Source organism: Phaseolus vulgaris, chromosome 5 (genome assembly GCF_051622355.1).
Source record: "Phaseolus vulgaris cultivar YP4 chromosome 5, ASM5162235v1, whole genome shotgun sequence".
Taxonomy (NCBI): Eukaryota; Viridiplantae; Streptophyta; class Magnoliopsida; order Fabales; family Fabaceae; genus Phaseolus; species Phaseolus vulgaris.
Window position 1 is genome coordinate 43,487,626 of NC_143502.1, and position 20,800 is coordinate 43,508,425.

At 33.5% G+C, this 20,800-nt stretch overlaps 4 protein-coding genes across 11 annotated transcripts; 1 reads left to right on the forward strand and 3 right to left on the reverse strand.

Moving 5' to 3' along the window:
- Nucleotides 1–608: 608 nt before the first annotated feature.
- Nucleotides 609–6,812, forward strand: LOC137836077 (metal transporter Nramp1). Of its 2 annotated transcripts, XM_068644901.2 has the most exons (15): nucleotides 719–814; nucleotides 894–952; nucleotides 1,105–1,246; nucleotides 2,267–2,345; nucleotides 2,435–2,475; nucleotides 2,550–2,628; nucleotides 2,742–2,846; nucleotides 3,393–3,502; nucleotides 3,619–3,800; nucleotides 3,891–3,960; nucleotides 4,501–4,674; nucleotides 4,843–4,947; nucleotides 5,379–5,510; nucleotides 5,877–5,972; nucleotides 6,212–6,812. In XM_068644901.2, the coding sequence occupies exons 3-15, from the start codon at nucleotides 1,127–1,129 to the stop codon at nucleotides 6,551–6,553; spliced, it is 1,635 nt and encodes a 544-aa protein (XP_068501002.1). In that variant the 5' UTR covers nucleotides 719–814; nucleotides 894–952; nucleotides 1,105–1,126; the 3' UTR covers nucleotides 6,554–6,812. The 2 variants fall into 2 exon arrangements, with proteins under 2 accessions (XP_068501001.1, XP_068501002.1); XM_068644900.2 differs by lacking the exon at nucleotides 894–952 and having other exon boundaries at nucleotides 609–814.
- Nucleotides 6,813–7,579: 767 nt separating this feature from the next.
- Nucleotides 7,580–10,757, reverse strand: LOC137836078 (cinnamoyl-CoA reductase 1). The gene is made up of 5 exons (XM_068644902.2): nucleotides 10,263–10,757; nucleotides 9,964–10,118; nucleotides 9,369–9,554; nucleotides 8,898–9,250; nucleotides 7,580–7,976 (listed from the first exon to the last, which is right to left on the reverse strand). The coding sequence occupies exons 1-5, from the start codon at nucleotides 10,396–10,398 to the stop codon at nucleotides 7,793–7,795; spliced, it is 1,014 nt and encodes a 337-aa protein (XP_068501003.1). The 5' UTR covers nucleotides 10,399–10,757; the 3' UTR covers nucleotides 7,580–7,792.
- Nucleotides 10,758–12,472: 1,715 nt separating this feature from the next.
- Nucleotides 12,473–14,135, reverse strand: LOC137836081 (small ribosomal subunit protein eS12). Its single transcript, XM_068644904.2, has 4 exons — nucleotides 14,106–14,135; nucleotides 13,069–13,360; nucleotides 12,832–12,897; nucleotides 12,473–12,746 (listed from the first exon to the last, which is right to left on the reverse strand). The coding sequence occupies exons 1-4, from the start codon at nucleotides 14,111–14,113 to the stop codon at nucleotides 12,687–12,689; spliced, it is 426 nt and encodes a 141-aa protein (XP_068501005.1). The 5' UTR covers nucleotides 14,114–14,135; the 3' UTR covers nucleotides 12,473–12,686.
- A 1,813-nt stretch (nucleotides 14,136–15,948) lies between these two features.
- Nucleotides 15,949–19,431, reverse strand: LOC137836080 (pentatricopeptide repeat-containing protein At1g80550, mitochondrial). 7 transcript variants are annotated; one of them, XR_011085187.2, is made up of 3 exons: nucleotides 17,801–19,431; nucleotides 16,484–17,204; nucleotides 15,949–16,303 (listed from the first exon to the last, which is right to left on the reverse strand). XR_011085187.2 is itself a non-coding variant. In XM_068644903.2 (2 exons), exon 1 carries the CDS (start codon nucleotides 19,201–19,203, stop codon nucleotides 17,824–17,826), a length of 1,380 nt encoding a protein of 459 aa, XP_068501004.2. In that variant the 5' UTR covers nucleotides 19,204–19,380; the 3' UTR covers nucleotides 15,949–17,204; nucleotides 17,801–17,823. The 7 variants fall into 7 exon arrangements, 1 of the variants encoding a protein (XP_068501004.2); XR_016521060.1 differs by having other exon boundaries at nucleotides 17,062–17,204; nucleotides 17,290–19,274; XR_016521059.1 differs by having other exon boundaries at nucleotides 17,290–19,274.
- Between the last annotated feature and the right edge of the window lie 1,369 nt (nucleotides 19,432–20,800).

Consider the following 20,800-nt stretch of genomic DNA (forward strand, 5'->3'; position numbering starts at 1 on the left):
AGATATATATATATATATATAATTTTTAAAATGTAGGATATGGAACACAAATCTATATATTATATAATTTTAAAATATACAAATTGACAATAAATATTTATGTGTATAACTATATTTCAATTTTTTTAGCATAAAAATGTTTTCCATAATGGATTCAAAAAGAAGAATTTGTTTCTATTTTTTAATCATAATAAAATTTATACAACAAATTTAAATTTTTAAAAAATTAATGTATTTTTCAGTTTTAAAATTATGTTTAAATCGTATTAAAATTATTTAAAACTCAATAAATATTTTTGAATTAGACACGTCATTAATATCTTAATATCAATATCATGATAGTCTCTAACATTTTCATGGAAAAATAATAAATTAATAATCTTATTCTTCGAACTGCAGAAGTCAAAACAAAACGTAAAAACAATAAGTGGAACATAATATAATGTATTAACTGCTACATCTTTGTCGGTCCCAAGAAGAAACTTTTGATCTTACGTGGCAACGTGTGTTCGCCTGCTTTTTTCTCCACTGCAGAACAGACACGATGGTTCCTCACCACACCTTCCACTGTCCATGTTAAAGGTTTCATTTTTGTACTTATTTCACTCATTTTCTCTCTATTGTTAAATGTTAAAATAATGAAAATGATATTTATATATATAGATATAGTTTTTACTATATGGTAGAACCTGTAATAATATAGTTGGGTGGAGGTGCCAAAAGAAAAATAAGATGATACTATAAAAACGAAGGGACATTCACTGGTGTGGTGTATTGTATTGGGCTGCGCAGTGTTCATTTTTCCACCTCTTTCGTACGCAATCTCTCTCTTCTCTCTTCTTTCCTTCAAAAATGAAAATTTTAAATCTTTCACTTTTCTTCTGTTGTTGCAGTGCAACTCAAGAGTTCACTTCTGCACCCTCTTCATCTAAATTAATTTTTCTTCACAAAGGTTATTTTTTTAATCTTAATCTACAACTGGGGTGGTTTTTCAGTACGTGTTGCCCCAAACTAAGGGTCATGAGATTGAAGATTCGTTTTGATTGGATCCCATTTGTGTGACTTTGTGTTACTGACATATTTGCCTTCGTTTTCTGTTTGCAGAAACGAAAAGGAAACAGATAACATGGCTGTCACAGGTTCTGGTTCCGGACAGCCACAATTCATTTCGAGCACTGGCAACCGAAGCTTTTCCAATGCGCCACTCATTGAGAACTCAGAGACTAATCAAATTGTTGTGCCTGATGTGAGTTTCGGCTCTCATTGAATATCCCTTCATTTTTTTTCAATTATGTATTCAGTTTTTAGTCAGTATTGCATGCATGGTACGATCATTACTTTTACCTTCCCACCTATGTTTAAGATTGAAAATTAGTTATATGGGTAAGTCATTTTTGTTTTTCTGCCAAACCATGATGTCGTACCTGAAATTGAAAAGTGTCGTGGAGAATTGAAAGAGATAACAAGTGACCGAAATTTTTGGTCTGTTAACATGTGTTTGAGATGACTGATGAGTATTTTCAGGGTTTTGTTTGTTGTTTGGTCATGTCACGTATGAATTACAGTACTATTGGTTTTTGAGTATTCGCGTGAACGGGCTGGAGTGTATGGTAAAATGCGTGTTAGAGTTTTCAATTAGTGACAAAAAGCTATTATTTTCTCTGGGTAGAGAAATCTATTACCAGTTCATGACACTATGTTAATAGCTGCTTTGTATTCAACCTGTGTAGCATTTGATTTGGCTTATGAAACGGAAAACAAAATAGAGGGGATAGACTGATATGAATTGAAGAACATCCCCATCCAACCACCTGCCTTGGGACAATATCATTTTTCATTTGACACTTTATGAAATGAAAAGAATATCTGGATTATGGATTCTAACCAATGATTCTTTTTCTTTAACCTTTAATTTTTCATGTGTTTTTTTTTTTTTTTTTGTATGATTTTGTTGACACCAGTCTCTGGAGATGATTTTAAGCAACTAAAAATGTAAGGTTTTTTGTTGAGAAGAAAGCACGTATTTTACGTTAGTGTTTCCAAGGTGATAAATGTTTTCTTTCCAATGATAAAACTTACACTTTTAGTTGGTTAAAAACAACCCTTCACAAAACTGTATTTTTTAGCATTTTGTTTAATTGCAGAGTTAAATGATGGTGCAACCAAAGTCCTTTGGTTGTGGAGTGTACTGCATTAATACATATACTTCATCTTATAAGTGTTGTGTACTTGATAATCACCATTCATGCAAGCTTCTATTTTGCAGAAGAGAAGCTGGAAAAATTTATTTGCCTACATGGGGCCTGGGTTTCTTGTATCCATTGCATACATAGACCCAGGGAACTGTAAGATCACACTATTCTTAATTTTCTTCTGTAATGAAGGGAAAACTTATGTCACGGTATACTTACGGTATTCTTTTAATAACTTGCAGTTGAGACGGATCTTCAGGCTGGGGCACAATATAAATATGAGGTGCTTTGAGACATTTCTTGTGATAGTCAATCCTTCCTTCATCTCTTTTACACTTTTGTTGTTTTTTTTTTCAGTTACTTTGGATCATATTGGTGGCATCATGTGCTGCTCTTGTAATTCAATCAATGGCAGCCAATCTTGGGGTGGTCACTGGTACTTGATTTGATAATCAAGTTTATTTCTATTGAATAAATTTGGAATGTATGCGAGTTGTAAATTTTAGTTTTTTTGTTCTGGATTCCTTCAATTTATTTTGCTGTTTTCAGGAAAACACTTAGCAGAGCATTGTAGAACTGAATATCCCCGGGTGCCCAACTTCATCCTTTGGATTATTGCTGAAATTGCTATAGTGGCCTGTGACATTCCTGAAGGTATTGAGATGAATTGTGCATTTGGAATTGTTTCATTATTTTATTTATCCATGTAAATAGTATGGGGATTTTTTGGATTTATTTGTACTTAGGATGGTAATTGGAGTGCAGTGATCAAAACATATTTAATAACCAAGATATTATATAGATTCAAATATTCAAAGAGTTCACTGTTAACTAAATTGACTCACTAAATCAAGACCAGTGAAGTTTTATAGTCAAAGGAAGTGACTATAAGTTTTATATTCAAATATTCAATGAGTTCACTGTTAACTAAATTGACTCACTAAATCAAGACCAGTGAAGTTTTATAGTCAAAGGAAGTGATGCAATTTCACATTCCATTTCTTTCCTCCTCTCGTTTGAGCTGCAAACAGTGCATTAAAAAATAAATGCTGGTCAGGATACTAGAAATTCTACTCGAGGAAAGAGTGAAAGTCAAACTGGCAAATTATCTAGTTTTTAAAACAAACCATACAATTTTTTTTTCTGCCTTTTCTTTATCTTATTCATCTTTACCATGAATTTTTTATTGTACACGTGCAGTAATTGGGACAGCCTTTGCACTGAACATGCTCTTCAACATACCCGTTTGGATTGGTGTTCTTCTGACAGGACTCAGCACACTGATCCTCTTAGCATTACAGCAATACGGGGTAGTTTACCATATTCTGCTTTTATCCTGGAAAAAAACATGGTTGTCATTGCATGTTATATTAGGTACTATCTATGTAAAAACAATACGAGCCTTTTTTGTATTGTTGTTGGACAGGTTAGGAAACTCGAATTCTTGATTGCATTTCTTGTATTTACAATTGCTGCATGTTTTATGGCTGAGCTTGGATATGCAAAGCCTGATGCTAAAGAAGTTATAAAGGGTCTATTTGTGCCAGAACTAAAAGGAAATGGTGCAACTGGTCTTGCAATTTCACTCCTTGGAGCTATGGTTATGCCGTGGGTTCTTCATGTCTTATTCAACCATTTGATTTTTCTTTTCTTTTAAAATATAATTTCATGACATGCTTCTTTATGAATTTTCCTCAGGCACAATCTCTTCCTGCACTCAGCACTGGTGCTGTCTAGGAAAATACCACGATCGGTTCGAGGAATCAATGTAAAAACAACTTTATTTTTGCATGCATGCTTCAATTTTTCCCCTTTAAAGATTTATCTCTGATCCAAGTAATGTCTCAGTGTTGTTTGCCTCTGGATACTGCCTTGCAGACCAGTTTCTTTATCGATGTGGTTGATGTTTAAGATGTAGTAAAATTTTCAACAATAATGTTTCTCTTTTTAATTGTTGGACCCTTATTACCTTATTCTACTTCTTTCAATGGGTTTTTCCATGTGATTCTAATACCTCAGTTGGTTGATAAATATGAAAAAATTCTCTTCTTTCTCCACCTCTCTTCTTTTGCGTTGAGCTTTCAAAGTTTATTTTTTCATTAATACTGAATTTTCCCATTTCATCCTCTTTGACAATAATAGTTTAAAACAACAAATCTTATTGGAATTTGAATTATTGTTGGAAGGTCCTGTCTAGTTTTTAACCTTGTTAAACGTTCAGACAAAAGGGTCCAAGTTAAAACCAAGCATTAAGTGTGATTATGGTAAAGCAGTATCTTGTGTTTCATTCAACTATTTCCTTCGACAGGAGGCTTGTAGGTTTTACATGATAGAAAGTGCCTTCGCTCTCATGGTGGCCTTCCTCATAAATGTTTCTGTTATTTCTGTAAGTGGCGCTGTTTGCAATTCTTCGAATTTGAATGCAGAAGATCGGATGAGCTGTCAGGATTTGGATCTGAACGAAGCCTCCTTCCTACTTAGAGTATGTGAAATCTGGAGATGTCTTTCTTACCTTGGGTATATTGTAGTGCTAAGTTTAGTTACTGATTCCTCCAAGTTCACCCTATCCTTAAGCTTCATATATAATGGTTATTCATTGTAAGGTGCTAGTAAAATCATAGCTGATATATCTGATGTGTGCCATACTCAGAATGTCTTGGGGAAATGGAGTTCAAAACTGTTTGGAATTGCTTTGCTTGCATCGGGTCAAAGTTCTACCATAACAGGAACATATGCTGGGCAGTATGTCATGCAGGTAGTTTGTTTTATGGATTTTCTTACATTTTTTTTTTTTTTGCATAGAAGATGATAGAGCATGTTTACATCTTAACTAGAAAGAAAAGAAACCACTGTTGATCTTAGCAAATGGCAATAAATCGCTCTTAGAAATAGTTATCTACACATATCTTAATGTAATTTACTTCTCTATTAAAGATAAAAGTTCGAAATGACAATTCATCAGATTTAAGTATAGATGGGTCATGCACTAATTTTGTGGTATTTTAATGTTCAATAAACCTACCACATCCTTTAAGACCTTTAATAGCAGTAATAATTGTTCCCAATGGTCCTTTGGGTTAAAAATTATCTTAGTGTTTCTGTGGTCCACTTACATATTTTGAAGCATTAGTGATCTTTATCTGTTTCTAGATTTTGTATTTCCCCATGAATTATTTCTTCTTTCAGGGATTTCTTAATTTACGACTGGAGCCATGGATTCGGAATATGTTAACTCGTTGCTTAGCCATAGTTCCTAGCTTGATTGTTGCAGTCATTGGTGGATCTGCGGGGGCTGGGAAGCTGATAATAATTGCATCCGTAAGATATCATTTCGATCAAATTTTCTTTGATTTTGTCACTTGGGAATATGCTTGGATTGAAGTCAATATTTTGTTTAAATTGTCATACTAAAATCATGGAAATTTCTCACATATTTTTAACTCAACTGCATAATGGTCACTGGTATGCATAACTGCTCTGTTTGTTTCAACTTAGTTCAAAAAGGATTAAGTAGGGAAACAAATATGGTAACATGCAGCTACATATGCACCACTTGATCTGCATGAAAAATTGTCTGCATGGCATTGTTTTATATTTCTTGCTGTTTATGCCTGCACATATTTTTGCTGTAAAAAAAGTTGGTGTCATAGCTTGTGCTGAAGCCCTTCTTTTTCTTCTGATCAGATGATCTTATCATTTGAACTTCCTTTTGCTTTGGTTCCACTCCTCAAGTTTACAAGCTGCAAAACTAAGATGGGGACACATGTCAACTCCACCATGGTAATTTTTTTTAATAACATGAAATTTGCAGTTCTAGATTGTTGTGAAAAGATCTATAATAAAAGAAACTAACAAATTCACATCTGGCATCACACATCATACAAGAATGAAGAGAGATTGATTAAATAGAGAAACAAGCATGGAAAATTTGAGGAGGGTGAAAATCCTAATTATAAAATTAAAAAAAAACTGTCTCTTGTGCATTTTGGCTGAATTAATCATTACCTTACATATTGCAGATTTCAGCTGTTACATGGATAATCGGTTCCCTCATTATGGTCATTAACATATACTACTTGATAACTGGTTTCATCAAGCTACTTCTTCAAAGCCACATAAAAATTGTGGCTAAGGTGCTTCTTGGGATGTTAGGATTTTCAGGCATTGCGATATATTTGGCGGGTATAACGTACCTAGTAATCCGCAAAAATACAGAGGCTACACACCTTTTGGCTCTAACAGCATCAGAAAATCAACAAATGACAAATGAACAAGGCAATGGATCAATCTATTCTCTTCCAAGAGAAGACATAGTAAGCATGCAATTGCCTCAAAGAAGTACTCCTGCTGATCTTGACTGACAAATATGTCTCAGTAGAGTAGAATAGCAATATAGACTTAGATAAACAAACAAATAAATATCATTCTGTTAATCTCTAGAATCACTAGTATCAGACTGTCTTAAGGTATCACTTGATTAGAATTGTTAAGCCTTTTGATTTTCATCTCATACCGATTTCTTGTGGTTTGAAACTTGTGTGGAAGGAGGTGCTTTTCTCCTTTCTCCACATTCTTCTCATTGATCAAGGGTAATGTGTTATGAAAAGAGTTATTAAACAATTGTGTAAGAGAGACTTTTTTTTCATTAACACTGTACATATTAAATTTTATTAATCAACTTGTTAAATAAAAAAAATGTTGAATGTATTAAATTTAACTTTACTGTATTGTAGTCCAACTCAAAGATTCCAAAGTCTCATTTTTCAACCCTGTTTTATTACCCACAAATACAAAGCTCTTGCATTTACCGAAGCCTGAATCAGCAAATTTCAAAGTTGAAAAGTACACTACTCTCACATCAAAACAGTCAACAGTGTCACCATCACCCTCATGTCAAACTCAAGAATCTCTCTCTCTTCTGTATTGGTCTATCAGTACTGGCCACTCATGTTGATTATCATATTCTTTCATTAGTAAAAGGAAATGAAAAAGAGAAGGAAAAAAAAGGTAAATGAAAGAAAGGCAAATAGATAGAAATAAGTAATTGTTTGATTTAAGAAAAAAATAAGTAAAACAAAATGATTTTCATAGTTTGAAATTCTTTATTTGTTCTTTTAACTTTTCTTCAATCAAATATATCAAGTTTTTTTTTTTTTTTTTTATCAAATCTTTCCCTTCCACTCTATTTCTTTTAACAACGAAGGAATCTCTTTCTTCCAGAGTTCTTTCTAATAAAGGAGTCTCTTTCTTTGGAATTCATAGGTTAGCTAACTTTCTTCTCCTCATCAGGGAGGTCTGAGATTGTTGCTGGGGACAATGTTATTTAAAAACATATTTAAGAATACAAAGAGTTTAAAGAAAGATAAACAATTTGAGGAACAGAGAAGTAAAGTCAACAAGGGAAATGAGTTCCATTAATATTATAAAGTCCATAAATGGCAACAATTTGGTTGATGGCTTTTTTACAAAAATTGAAATACAGTTTTCTGTTGCAGGATTCTCTTAAAACATAACATGACCTAGCCCATATTGCCAAAAGCTACAGCTTCTTGTCCTGAATTAAGATTGTGTTGACAAATTAAATAGAAGGGGTAGCTTGTTTATGATTTCACTGTAGTTGAATCTTCCTGCTGTGCAGGAACAGGAAGGTGGCCTTTCTCCTGCAGACTCTTAACTGTTTCATATAGACACTGACTCACTGGAGTGAATTCCAATCCCAAATCTTTCAGCTTCTGATTTGAAAAGATGTAGGGTTTTGCCCTGGGATTCTTTTCATCAGAACACCTGCACATGTTCAAATATTTCGTCACTATACAAACAAAATTATTTAGCATGCCAAAATGATAGTGGAAGAGGTGGGTCACATATGAGAGTCACAAGGGGTTTACACTCTAACAAGTGACAGTGACATTGGGTTTGGTAAGGACTCGTATGCTCCACTTCTTTTTACAAATGCAATAATCGATTTTTTTTTTCTGGCATGCGTGAGTGGATGATTACATAGACAAGTCAAAGTTGGTATACCTACTCCAAACACATTTTCATTCACAGCCACTTTACCCAAGAAAAAACCTCAAATGATATATGACCACCACCAGGTGTAGACATATCATTGCATATCAGAATTGGACATTTTTCAACAACTAAAACTGTCATTACTCTTCAGTAAAATATAAGGAGACAGATTTTCCAATATACATTATTTTGGAAGAAAAGTATGCCATTGCAATGGGATCTTAATTTTTACCTAACTGTCCATACGACAGCCTGAGATCATGCAGACGCAAACTCAGTTTTAGGGGCAAACAAATAAGTTTAAATGTCATTTTCCAACACTCGTGTGGGACACGAAAATGCAAAATGTAAAAGCTGTAGGTCATACATAACCTCAACATCTGGTCTCTGTGGATTAAGATGAACTCAACTCATTTAAAGATGAAATTAAAGAAAAATTCCTACCTATGGATATGATGTGCTGAAAAACATACAGAATCGACAAATTCAATGCACGAGTAAAAGAAATTAAAATCATAGATAATATTGCAATAATCATGTTCCATGCACATTAACACCATCTATGACCCAAAATATTCTTTTACCCAATTCTGATATGGTGGTCCATCACCACCCATTCCCCAACGGTTTGTGTGTTATCATAGTTGTTAACCATTCATTCGTAGTAAATATGATGGCAGAGTGTCTTACTTGGTGGGAACTGGGTACTCAGGGAAATACTTTGCCAGAATTTCAACCAGTTCTCCACGGTGCAGGGAGCTTTCAGCACATAAGTATCGACCAGAGGCAGAAGATTTCTCATAAACAAGTATGTGGGCCAATGCCACATCCCTCACATGCACATAAGCCTGTGTGGCATTTGCATAGGTCTTGGCAGAGCCAGTGAGGTACTTGAGGATGTGAATGGTGCTAGCATTTATGGTTGGTTGTAGTAATGGTCCAAGAACCAATACTGGGTTCACTACAACCAAGTCCACCCCTTTCTCTTTTGCAGTGTCCCATGCTGCTTGCTCAGCCACAGCCTTCCCATAGCAATACCAATTCTGCAATATTATTCAAAAATACCATTTGTCACCAAACACTTTTTTTCCCCTTCAAGTTACTCAAACTCTGTCAATAGAAATTATCATTAAACAGTACTGTTGGGTAGGTAAATAGTACCTTAGTGTTCTTGCAATATTCTAAATCACTCCAACAAGACTCGTCCACTACCAAATCAATGCTCCTTTTGGGGTCCATATAGACGGCACCAATTGATGAGGTGAACACCACACGTCGCACTTTTGCCTCTTCAGCTGCTATGATCACATTCTTCGCTCCATTCACCGCTGGCTCCACCATTTCTTCCTGCACAATTAATTCAAGGGCCCATCTAACTAATTCCTTTCGTCACCAAATCAAAGTTGCAAATAAACCATTTACAACAAATAGATGAACAAACAGAAAGTCACTATCATGCAGCAGTAATCCGTATCCACCAGCAGCCATTTGCACCCACATACAGATGCACATAATACAGCTTGTTGCCTTCATAATTTTCAGTCACACAAAATTGATAATAATAAAAAAAGATGCAAATAATAATTGAAAATTTAAAAATAAAATATGCTAAATTATTTATGAATTTATCCATATACTAGAGTTGGAGTTGGTGGTGTTAGTGGTAACTCCTATTTATGTCGTTACTCACGGACACACATGAACACGGAATTTTCCAAGAACTAACATGTAAAGCAAAGAAGAAAGAGAAACTGACGGGGTTATCAGTGACGGGAGAAGCTGTGTGAAAGACGCCATGGCAGCCGTGAATTACTGATCTAACGGAGTGAAGGTCAAGGAGGTCAACCTTATGCAGAGTTAGTCTCTGGGAGGCTCCTTCAAACTCTTTCAAGTGTCCGTTCTTGGGATCATCTGAAGAGTGAAATCCAAAATTCATGCATGGTCACAAACAACTTCACACAACTTTAACTTGAGCTATATAAGTAAATCAAAGTTAAAACTAAGTGTGTGTGTGTGTGTGTTGGTGTGTAAGTGTAACGTAGTGAATTCACATGCCTGGGTTTCTGAGGGTTCCTCTCACAGTGTAGCCTTTCTCCAAGAGAAGTTTGACCATCCAAGATGCTATGAAGCCACCGGCGCCGGTGACACAGATGGTTTGGGAGGAAGGTGACGATGAATCCGCAGAAGGCATGATGAAGATGAAGGGAATGAAGGGAAAGTAGAAGAAATGGATGGTGACAAAGATACATGGATAGTGGCTTTTATAGGGAAAATGGATGCCAACCCCACTCACCTAACACAACCCTTCAACCATACTTTTTTTCTCATTTCTTTTTCATTCATGCACATCATTTTTTCTTGGTAATCATACTATCATAATCCACATATTTTATATAAAATCACCTTATACTTCTATACTATTATTTATATCATTTAATTATGAAAAATAATAGTTTTACGAGTCTTGGAGTTATACACAACTATTGATACGACTTGTATTGAGAGTTTGATATGATAAGTATAGAGAGTTGTAACGCGTATAATAATTGGAGTTGTGAATGTATCATCACCCTTATTATATTTATATCCAAACATCATTTTTCTTTTTTTCTTTCACACTTTCACTTACTTTCTTATCTGTAAAATGAAAATAATTTTACTTTTTTTTCTGTATTTTCCTAAATCAGACAAAATATACCCTTCAACTTTTAAATTTGTTAAACGAATCAATTGTGTATTAATTGATCCGTGATACTCTTAAATGAATACTACTTATGTGGTGGGTGTGTTTTATATTTTCATAATCCTCTAATTTAATTACAAAAGCACTTTTAATCCCTTTGAATTGCACATTGATCATGCTCAAACGTTATGAAGAGATTCTTATGCCTTAAGGTTTTGAAGGTTGATAAAAAAAGAAAGAATATTATTTAAGTAGGTTTATAAATTTATGTACCCTTTTGGTCAAACATCTCTGCCTGCTAAAATTGGTGTTTTTAAAATATGAGATGATAATGGTACTCCTTGTGTGGTGTTGTCCTTGAGTTTGGTTGGTGAGGGAAGAGATAGAATTATTGAGTTATTTGTACACTTTTGTTTGGTTTTTCATCAGCACCAAAGGTTGATGAATCATTTATTACTTACTTTCTTTCTTTCCCTTTGGAGTTTTGACTCTCTCTAGTGATCACCAACCTTCGCGTAATGCCGGTCTTCACCCAACTTTCATTTTTCACGGTTTAAATAACACAAATTTAATTTTACTAAAATACCAAACCATGTTCAAAAGTTAAATATTTGCACAAATACCATAATTTAAAAGGGACTGTTATTCTTTCAGTGTGATTTTAAAAACAATCAAGCTTTAAAGTTGTGCAAAGAACTTTTTTTAATTTGTGTGTTAATTTAATGTGAATAATGTATACTAAAGACTTAGGTTGAAATAATAACAATAACATAGTAAAAGTGTACTTTTTTTTCTTCATTTTTTAAGATCATTGGTCGATTCCATTACTAGGATAAAATAGTTTAATTCTGATATGAAAAATTAATGAAGATCTTGTCTTTATCTTTAGCTAGGAGAAAAAGGCAGGAAATATGGTAGTTGAAAGATATATGGGATAATACACAATAAATACTAGAAAAAAAAAAGAGAAAAACTAAATATAAGAGAAAAAGAAGACTAATAAAAAACACACACAATATTCTCTAAGACTAAAATTCACTATTTAACTTATCAAGAAGACATCTCTTGTTCAAAACAATTTTATAAAAAATGTTCAATTTGTGCAATGAAAAACATTATTTGAATCGGTTGGCCTTTTGGCCTATAGGGACCAAGTTCCAATAAATGTCGGCTTACTCGATATTTCAGCACATACATTTGTTTATCTTCTATTGACTATGAAATAAAGTTCTTGTATGGTCCCCAATTCTAAGAATAGAGTCTCTTACTCACCATTGATTTGTAAGAATTGTCTATAGGAAGCTTAACAACGATTTAAAAGGACCCAAAGAGGATTAAGGTGACCAAAATTGTCATTTCTTCTGAATCGAGTTCCTTCGATACTGTCCAGCAGACACATCAAGAGTACTGCATAATGGCAAATAAACCTCTTTTCCTAGTTCAATGACTCGATTCGATGGATTGATTATTAATCATTAACATGATTAATTGATTACTGGTTTCCATTTTTGGTTTAGGGATTACTGGTTCATAAGAAACGTAACATAATTTGATTCGTTTAAGCTAAAGCAATTAACTCAACTTGTCAATCTAAAAAACACTGAAAATTAGTAGTAATAAAAAACCATTCACTCAGCAACAATGAGAATGGGTATAATTGTACTAAATCGTAAAATCCCTATGCAGATACCCAGAGAGGCAAAAATATTCCTCAAAAACTAATAAAATAACTTCAAACTGAACCCACAAATGTAGGCATAACTTCAAACTGAAACCCACAAATCTGGGCATTTAACTCAGTTAGCTTTCACGTGCTGCAGAACAACATTATAGGCTTCGTGTTCCTCCCCAAAATCCTGCAAAATGCAAACACATTAACATACATGTACACAAGGCACTCCAAAACATCACCACTTCAAATACAAGTTAATGAAGCCGTACCTTAACAACCACACATGAGCAACCAGTTACCTTCCTAGCCTTTCCCTCGGAATCAATCTTACACAACTGAAAAAAATATTCAACAAAAATTATTACAACATCCCATTTGTTGATCTAAATAAAGAATAAAATCCCTATGGGAAAAAAATTCCATTCACCGACTGAATTTGGGAATTGGGAGTAAACGAATAGTACAAAGAATTTAAGTAAAATGGTTAGAGTCTCTAAGGCACTTACACCAGCCCATTCTCCAAGGGTCTTTGCACTTGGAACTGTCAAAAGGCTAACATTGTGCTCTGCGCAAAGGGCTTTCACCAGTTTCACATAATCAGGTTGGTCACAATCTTCTGCTAGAACGCAGAGCTGTGCGGTATGCTTCTCAATGATCTTAGCACTTTCATGAAGACCTCTTGCAAGACCACCGTAAGCCAGAGATTTTCTCAGCACAAGCTGTAAAGCAGTCATGATATCCATGGGCTCACCGGGAATGGATGCAGGTGCCTCAGCTGGAACAGCTACTACTTCTTCACTGCTTATAAAAGTATTCTAAACTGTCAGGATAAACCCATACAAGAATCTTAAACTCATCAAGGAAAAGCTATTACTCAGAAACAGGAGTAGAGCAATACACATAAAATTAGAAGCATGTGAACAAGTTATACCAGCAGCTTTTACAAGAATTATTTCCATACTAAATGTGTGATACATTATACATTCAGTTTTTCTAACCCTCTTAACTTCTAGTCAAGACAAAGGGGGAGTCCTATCATTCAATTCTCCACAAATCAAGTTAAACTGATTAGCAGTGCTTATACAAAGCAGTCCTTACAAATTTGCCCAGGACTATAATAGACCATTGTATATACTTCACTTCATTTATTTTCAACACAGAATCATGTTAGGAGTGAATCAGAAATTGGAAATTAGAACAAATACTCCATCAGGCTCCAATATCAAAATCCAACTACAATTAATTAATTTAAACAACATGACATGATAAAACCATTTCAGTTTTGAACCATCAATGTGTTACAATCGAAACCTGAAACTACCAAATCGAACCTCAAGGCAAGACACAACTACGAACAGACAATGTAATTAGTATGTATATCCTCACTACCAAATTTTCATTCTGAGGAACCATTCTCAGGCATCAATAAAAGCTACGAATAGGTGTTTCTACTAAATATTGAATAAAAAATCAAGGGGGAAAAGTGTTGCATCCATAAACCATAAACCAACTAAGAGGATCAATGAGGAAAAATTGAACATACCCTGACATCTTTCCTTGTTGAATTCAAAAGACACGCTTTGCTTCCTGCGAAAACAAAAATAACTATACAAATCAGAGGTTGTTCAAACACGTCAATACTCAAAGGATGTGAGAGAGAACGAAAATTAGGTCTCAGAGAGAACGAAAATTAGGTCACAGAGAAAACGAAAATTAGGTCACAGAGAGAACGAGAGAGGAGACCTTGTTGATGAGTAACAGCCGAAATCCTTAGCTCTGTGGTTCTGATACGAAAATATTGGAAATTTATATGAGAAACCATAAACCCTAACAATTTAACATGAAAAGTCCGAATTGTCCCTCTTTGTTTTAATTTTCTATTAAATGAAAAATTTAAATTTTACTTGTCTGTTGCTAATTTTAATTTTCCAATATAATTCAAAATGGACTTTTGGATAAAATAAGATTTTAATGTTTATGAATATATGGTTAAATTAAATTTTAAATTTTCAAACAATTTATGGTTAAATCCTATGATATGACGTGAAAAATTACTTTTAAATTGACCATAAGTAGAAATTTTATATCATAAAATAATTTTTGAGGGTGGGTTTATTTTAAAATAAATTGACCACATATTTCATTATGAATAGATTATTTTAAAATTTTGTATAACTAAAGATAATTTTAGATTTCACCTATTAAACTTGTGGGCTTTTTGTAGACATGGTCCATGAATATGTGAACTTCAAAATTGTAATATTTTTAACAAAAGAAATTATAATAAACTAGCGATAACATAGGGGTGTTATGTCTATATATATTTTTATTTTTATTATTATTATATATTAGATAACAAATATAATATATATATATATATTTATCACATTTAAATAATATTTTTATGGTTTATATTATCTCAATTCATATTTTTTATTTTTATTATTATCTATAGATACACATAAATTTATCATTTTTTTTTTCATTTATTGTAAAAATCCTTACGTATACATAATTTTTTCCTATTTTATCCTTATATCATTATTTTAGTTATAATTTTTTAGATTAAATGAAACAATTATAAAAAATAATTAATAGAGTAGTTATAAAACAATTTTTTGGATTTGAATAGAATAATTAAAAATAAAGCAATAGAGCAGTTTTTTTGAATCTTATGGGATTCCTTTTAAAACTGTTTTTTTCATACAAATATTTTCCTATTCTATCTTTATATGTAATTTAATATATTTTATCTTTCACAAATAAAATAAAAATATATTTTAATTTCATAAATTGTTGAATCAAGTCAATTTCTTCCTAGTTTCTTCTACCATTCCATATCTCAAAAATGTCAAAATTGTTGATTTTGAATTTTACAATTCAAAATATAAAATTTGTACTATGAATTGTTTAATATAAATTACAAAGAATATATTGTATTCATAATTTTATATAGAAGGTAAAGACTTCTACACTGATTATTGCGTGTAAAGAGAAGAGTAAAATTGTAATTTCACGTTTACAAAAACACAAAAGATTGCAAATCATATTAAACGAACGTCCACTTACCCATCTCTAGAGTTCATTTTATATCTTTTAATTATAATTTAATAGGTTTTATTTTGTCATGGACTTTATTTACTTTGTACTTGCAACTACTTTAGAAACTAGGTTCTTCTGGTAATTTCATTCCACAGTTTAAAACAATATCAATTTCAAAAAAATTTCCAACGTTTATTTATTTTTTTAAAGTACAATTTTAATAAAATCAAAAAAATCAAAATCCATTTTAATTAAGTTTTTTAAATTAATTTTTTTAGTTAATCACTATAATTAACTGCACAAAATATTTTGATTTTACATGTTTAGCACAGCACAAGGGTACGAATAGCAAAACCTTTTTCCTTTTTTCTTTTTTTGCGAGAAATGCAACAGTTATTACTTAATTTCCCCCCTTTACAACAGTAACACCGACATTATTAAGCTTGCATTCTAGCAAATAAATCAGTAAAGTGATTACAAGTAACTAGGCTCTATTCAAAGACAAAATATATCTTCTTCCCCCACCACTAACATACAAGGAATATTATCATAAATCATCCCAAAGTACCCCAGGTTGTGGCCCAAAATTGACGAGGTTTTCCATCAAAGAGACTAATGTGAATATTCATGCCAAACAATCCCACCACCACAAATACCAGCATTAACTATCATGTTTAGGGTGCCCAGTGTTATCGCTGCCTGCAGAAGCTAATTTTGTTTAACATCCAACATTATTATGTAGTCCTCTATGCATAATCAATCACTCAACTTAAGCAAATCACAAACACATACATCACTCGGTATTTCAGACAAGAAGTTTAATTTTTAAATGCAGTCACAACACATTACTCAGGATAGAAGAGTTCAATAGATACTTACACTGACACTCTTTGCTAGATTCCAATTGTCTGCACAAAATATATTGCTAGAAGCGTCTCCAATTCCTGAACATCAGGCTTAGGACTAGGGAATCATTAGAAGTCCAACACTGAGTAGCGATTTTGGCAACGATGGTACTGCCACTGAGAGTTTGACCATGGAAAGAACTGCCTATAGACTGGACTAAGGTGCAATCTTAACAATAACATGAGTGATGTCGTCTAAAGAAAAAATGGGTACTACCGGATTAGTGCACTTTATCTCAATTCCTCTCTTTCTACAACTCTTTCTTTCCAACCCACTGCTCAGCCCCTTAAAGGAAGTAATAATGTTAGGAGTCCCCCATTATAGGATGACCTACTTGAGGTGGTACCTAAGTCATGGGACTCTCTCTCGACTGATGGACTAGTCTTTTATTTGGACTCTCCACTTGTACTTAAGTCCTAACAGAATTTTCAAAACTTTTCTAATTTGATTTGTCACCAAAGAAAAAAATCAACCATTTTGTTAATTTCAACTTCAGTCTTGTTTGTCAAAATAAAGCTGCTATCAAACAGACAAAAATGGATGGCTTTTACCTTTCATCAATATCCTCAACTTCGGAATTGTGCCCTTATTCTACTGATGTCTGATCAAATAAACGAGCATTAAGCTTTTGGATCAAGTACATTTCAGACATGTCATTATTATCGACCAACAAACTTTCCAGTTCATCTGCGATCTGTAAAACCAAGACTATAATTAGTCCATTTATATTTATGCTTTTGCGAGAACATAGCTTAATTAAACAACTAATCAAAATATACCTAGGCATATACATATACTCCATCTTGGTGCAAAAATATACTCACACTCCGAACTAAAGAATTCGCAAATCTAATCAGCTTGCTTCTTCTAAATTAAACTTTCACTGACAAACCTACTCTCCATTTGCACAGCAGAGCATTTATGTGGATAAACACAATTAAGAACAATACAGGGTAATGAAACCAGAGCACTTTCTCGCAAGCGCGTTTGCAAAATGAAATCCAACAACCAGTTTACAGAAAGTTAAACATAACCTGTATTTATAAAAGGGAAAGACCTATGTAAAGAAGCTACACTACTAGTATTATATCTAACACGGTAAAGCACTAAACATTACAGAATCTTTTAAGATTTATTGAACAACTTGAAGACTTGTGTAGAGTAACTGCATGTTGGCATCCATGTAAGAGAATGAAATGGTATGGTTAGTTGATAATACTCGAATCCAATTTGCAAAAGTGTGCCACATTCATAAATACAAAATACTATAGAATCTTTGAAAAACCAAACCTTAAGCCACTGAAGTACATTATCTAGACTAGTGGTACGTTGTGTGTCTGTATGGTACTTTGAGAAGACCTATCCAATAAATCATCAGATTCTCCCCCCAACAGCTTTGTCCCCAACTCTTTTCTTGGCTTAGGAGAAAGTCCTTTCGCTAACATCTCCTCGTCGTACTTCCTAGCCATTTCTATCAACCCCTTGTCCACAAGAGCATCTATCAAGGCATTGTAAGCTGCTGCATCAGGACTACACCCCAGTTGTTCCATTCTATTCCACACCATAAAAACTGGGCGAAGAAACCCCCACCGACCAAACTTGTTGAGGAGCATGACATAGGTGTCCATGCTGGGCCTGACCCCACTCTCTATCATGTTATCAAACATAACAAGTATCTCTTTAGGCTTCTCCATGGAGGCAAAAAAACAATGGTAAGAAATGGCAGTGGGGTGGCAACCATCCCGAGCCATGGTTTGAAGCAAGGCAAGTGCCTCCTTGTGTCTGTAGCAATCACACAAAAGCCTAATCAAGGTGTTGTAAGTGACAACAGTGGGGTTAATACCCAAGTCCTTCATTTCACGGAAAACCCCAATTGAGAAATCAACCCCTTCGGATAGACCAATGGCTCGAATGAGAATGTTATAAACCACAACATCTAATTGGAAACCCTTCCTCTTAACCTCTTTGAACAATTTGACAGCCTTCCAAGGCTTTCCCCCTTTGCACAGAATATCCATGTAAATTGAATACGAGTGCAAGTCCTTCTGAACACCTTTTCTATCCATCTCCTCCCAAAACTCGTTGCATTTGCTCCACCACCCCAATTTGAACCAACCTCGGAGAACCATGTTGTGGATCTTGGTGTTCCCAATTGCGTCGACGGGCGCGTCTTTGGAGAAGACAAGGTCCTGTGCCTCGATGACGTGCTTGTACTCGCAGAGAGCGTCTATGAGGTGGGAGAAGGAGGTGTGGTCGTTGAGGTTGAACTCTCCGAGGCGGTGGAACGCGTGGATGGCGTCTTGGACGAGGTGGGCGGAGACGTAGCGCTTGAAGAGGACACGGAATGTGGTGTGGTTGGGGGGAGAGGAGGCGCGGGAGTGCATGCGGCGAATGAGGTGCCAACAGAGATCGAACTCGAAGAACTTGGCGAGGATGTCGAGCATGAGGTTGAAGGTGTCGGTGGAGTGGCGGAAGTTGCAGTGGGAGTGAGATTCTTCCACCCAGTCGAAGAACTCCATGGCTCGCTTCCAATCGTTGTTGAAGGAGAGCAGCGTTTGGCGAACGTCGGCTTCATCGGGAGGAGGAGGAGGAGGAGGAAGAGGGCTCTCTGTGACGGTGGTTGTGGATAGGGTTTGAAATTGAAAAGGTTGAAGGAGATTTGAACGTGATGAAATCGAAATGAAGCGACGCATTTTCCTCACTGTTCTTCACTCAATCAAAGAAACCTCTATTTGGACTCCAAATTGTTACACTCTATCAGAAGAGAACAAGCACAAGACAGTTGCTATTATAACCTCCTATTTTGCTAAGTTTTTCAACTCTTCCAAAAAAAAATGAAAGATTCACAAAATTGTGTTTGATTCATAGTTATGGTGTTATGGGCCGATCTCATGTAAGAAGGATTATTCTTAAGTTTTATTGGTTTTTGTTAGATATTCGACGGTTGTATGGTTATGGACTGAACCTAATAATATTGTGGAGTGAGTTTAAGGTTTAGGGTTTATGGTTTATTTTCGATCATAATGTTTATGAAAACTTGTATTTACTTTTAGATAGGAATGAGGAAACAGGAATTATGGAATTTGACAAATACTTCAAATCCGAATCATTAAAGTTAAATATGACTAGAAAACGGAAAGAAACAATCTAGATTAAAAAAGGACAAAATTCGATTCATAAGATACGAAACTAACACTGAAAATTACTGTTTCTGATTTAATTGTATGTTGTAATATGGAAATTTCTCTCTTTTAGTTAGAACAATAGTATATAATAAAAATAGTTTATTGAAGTTAATTTTTTTAATAGTAATAATTAATAATAAACAAATCAATTGTAATAAAAGCTGACCATTGTTATATAAGCTATACCTTTTTTGTTCAAAATTAATTCTCTCTTTTAGAGACATTTCATTAGAAAATAGAAAAATTCACACGAATTATATGCCAAAAGAGTACAATTTTACACAAATAAATGTTACATTTTTGCAATATTTGAAAGATATACAAAAGCTCATAAATAATTTAAATTATATAAAATTTTATTCTCATTTACAACATTTTCTCAAATCTGTTTGGGAAAGGTAGTTGGAAATCTTTAAATATATGCAACATGTTGAACAATGAAGTTAGAATTAAACTTTGAACTTAATTTAAAAACGAAAGTTGTAAACTTACTTATAGCTTAAAATTCGTCACATGGATAATGCTTCATGTCACTTTTTTCAAATTACAAATAGCATTAGAATTATCCAATAAATCATTCCAATTAGGGAAAATATAATAATAGAAAAAACTAAGTGAATGAGCAATTAAAATAATAATTCAAAGATAAAGTCATACATAGTCTACACCTATAAAGAAATTACTCTTTCTGTAATTACTTTTGGTATATATATATATATATATATATATATATATATATATATATATATATATATATATATATATATATATATATATATATATATTATCTTTATATATTTATATCTATTTTATATTTCCCTCTATAACTGTAAATATTAAAACAGTTAATATTTAACGTAAAACACTTCTGAATTAAGTTTTTTGAAATATTTGTTTATTTCTTCAATTTGAATTTATATTTGGAATTTTTATTATCGTTTTTCTCTCCTCCTTCTTTCTCACTTTATCTCTTTTGTTCATATCACTTCCAATAGATAAAAAATCCATTCTTCAAGATAAGAATAAAAAGAAGAGCATGCACCACATAAGTACTTTCATATGTTTTTTGTACCAAGGTAAGGAGACACGTCCGTAAACAAATCAC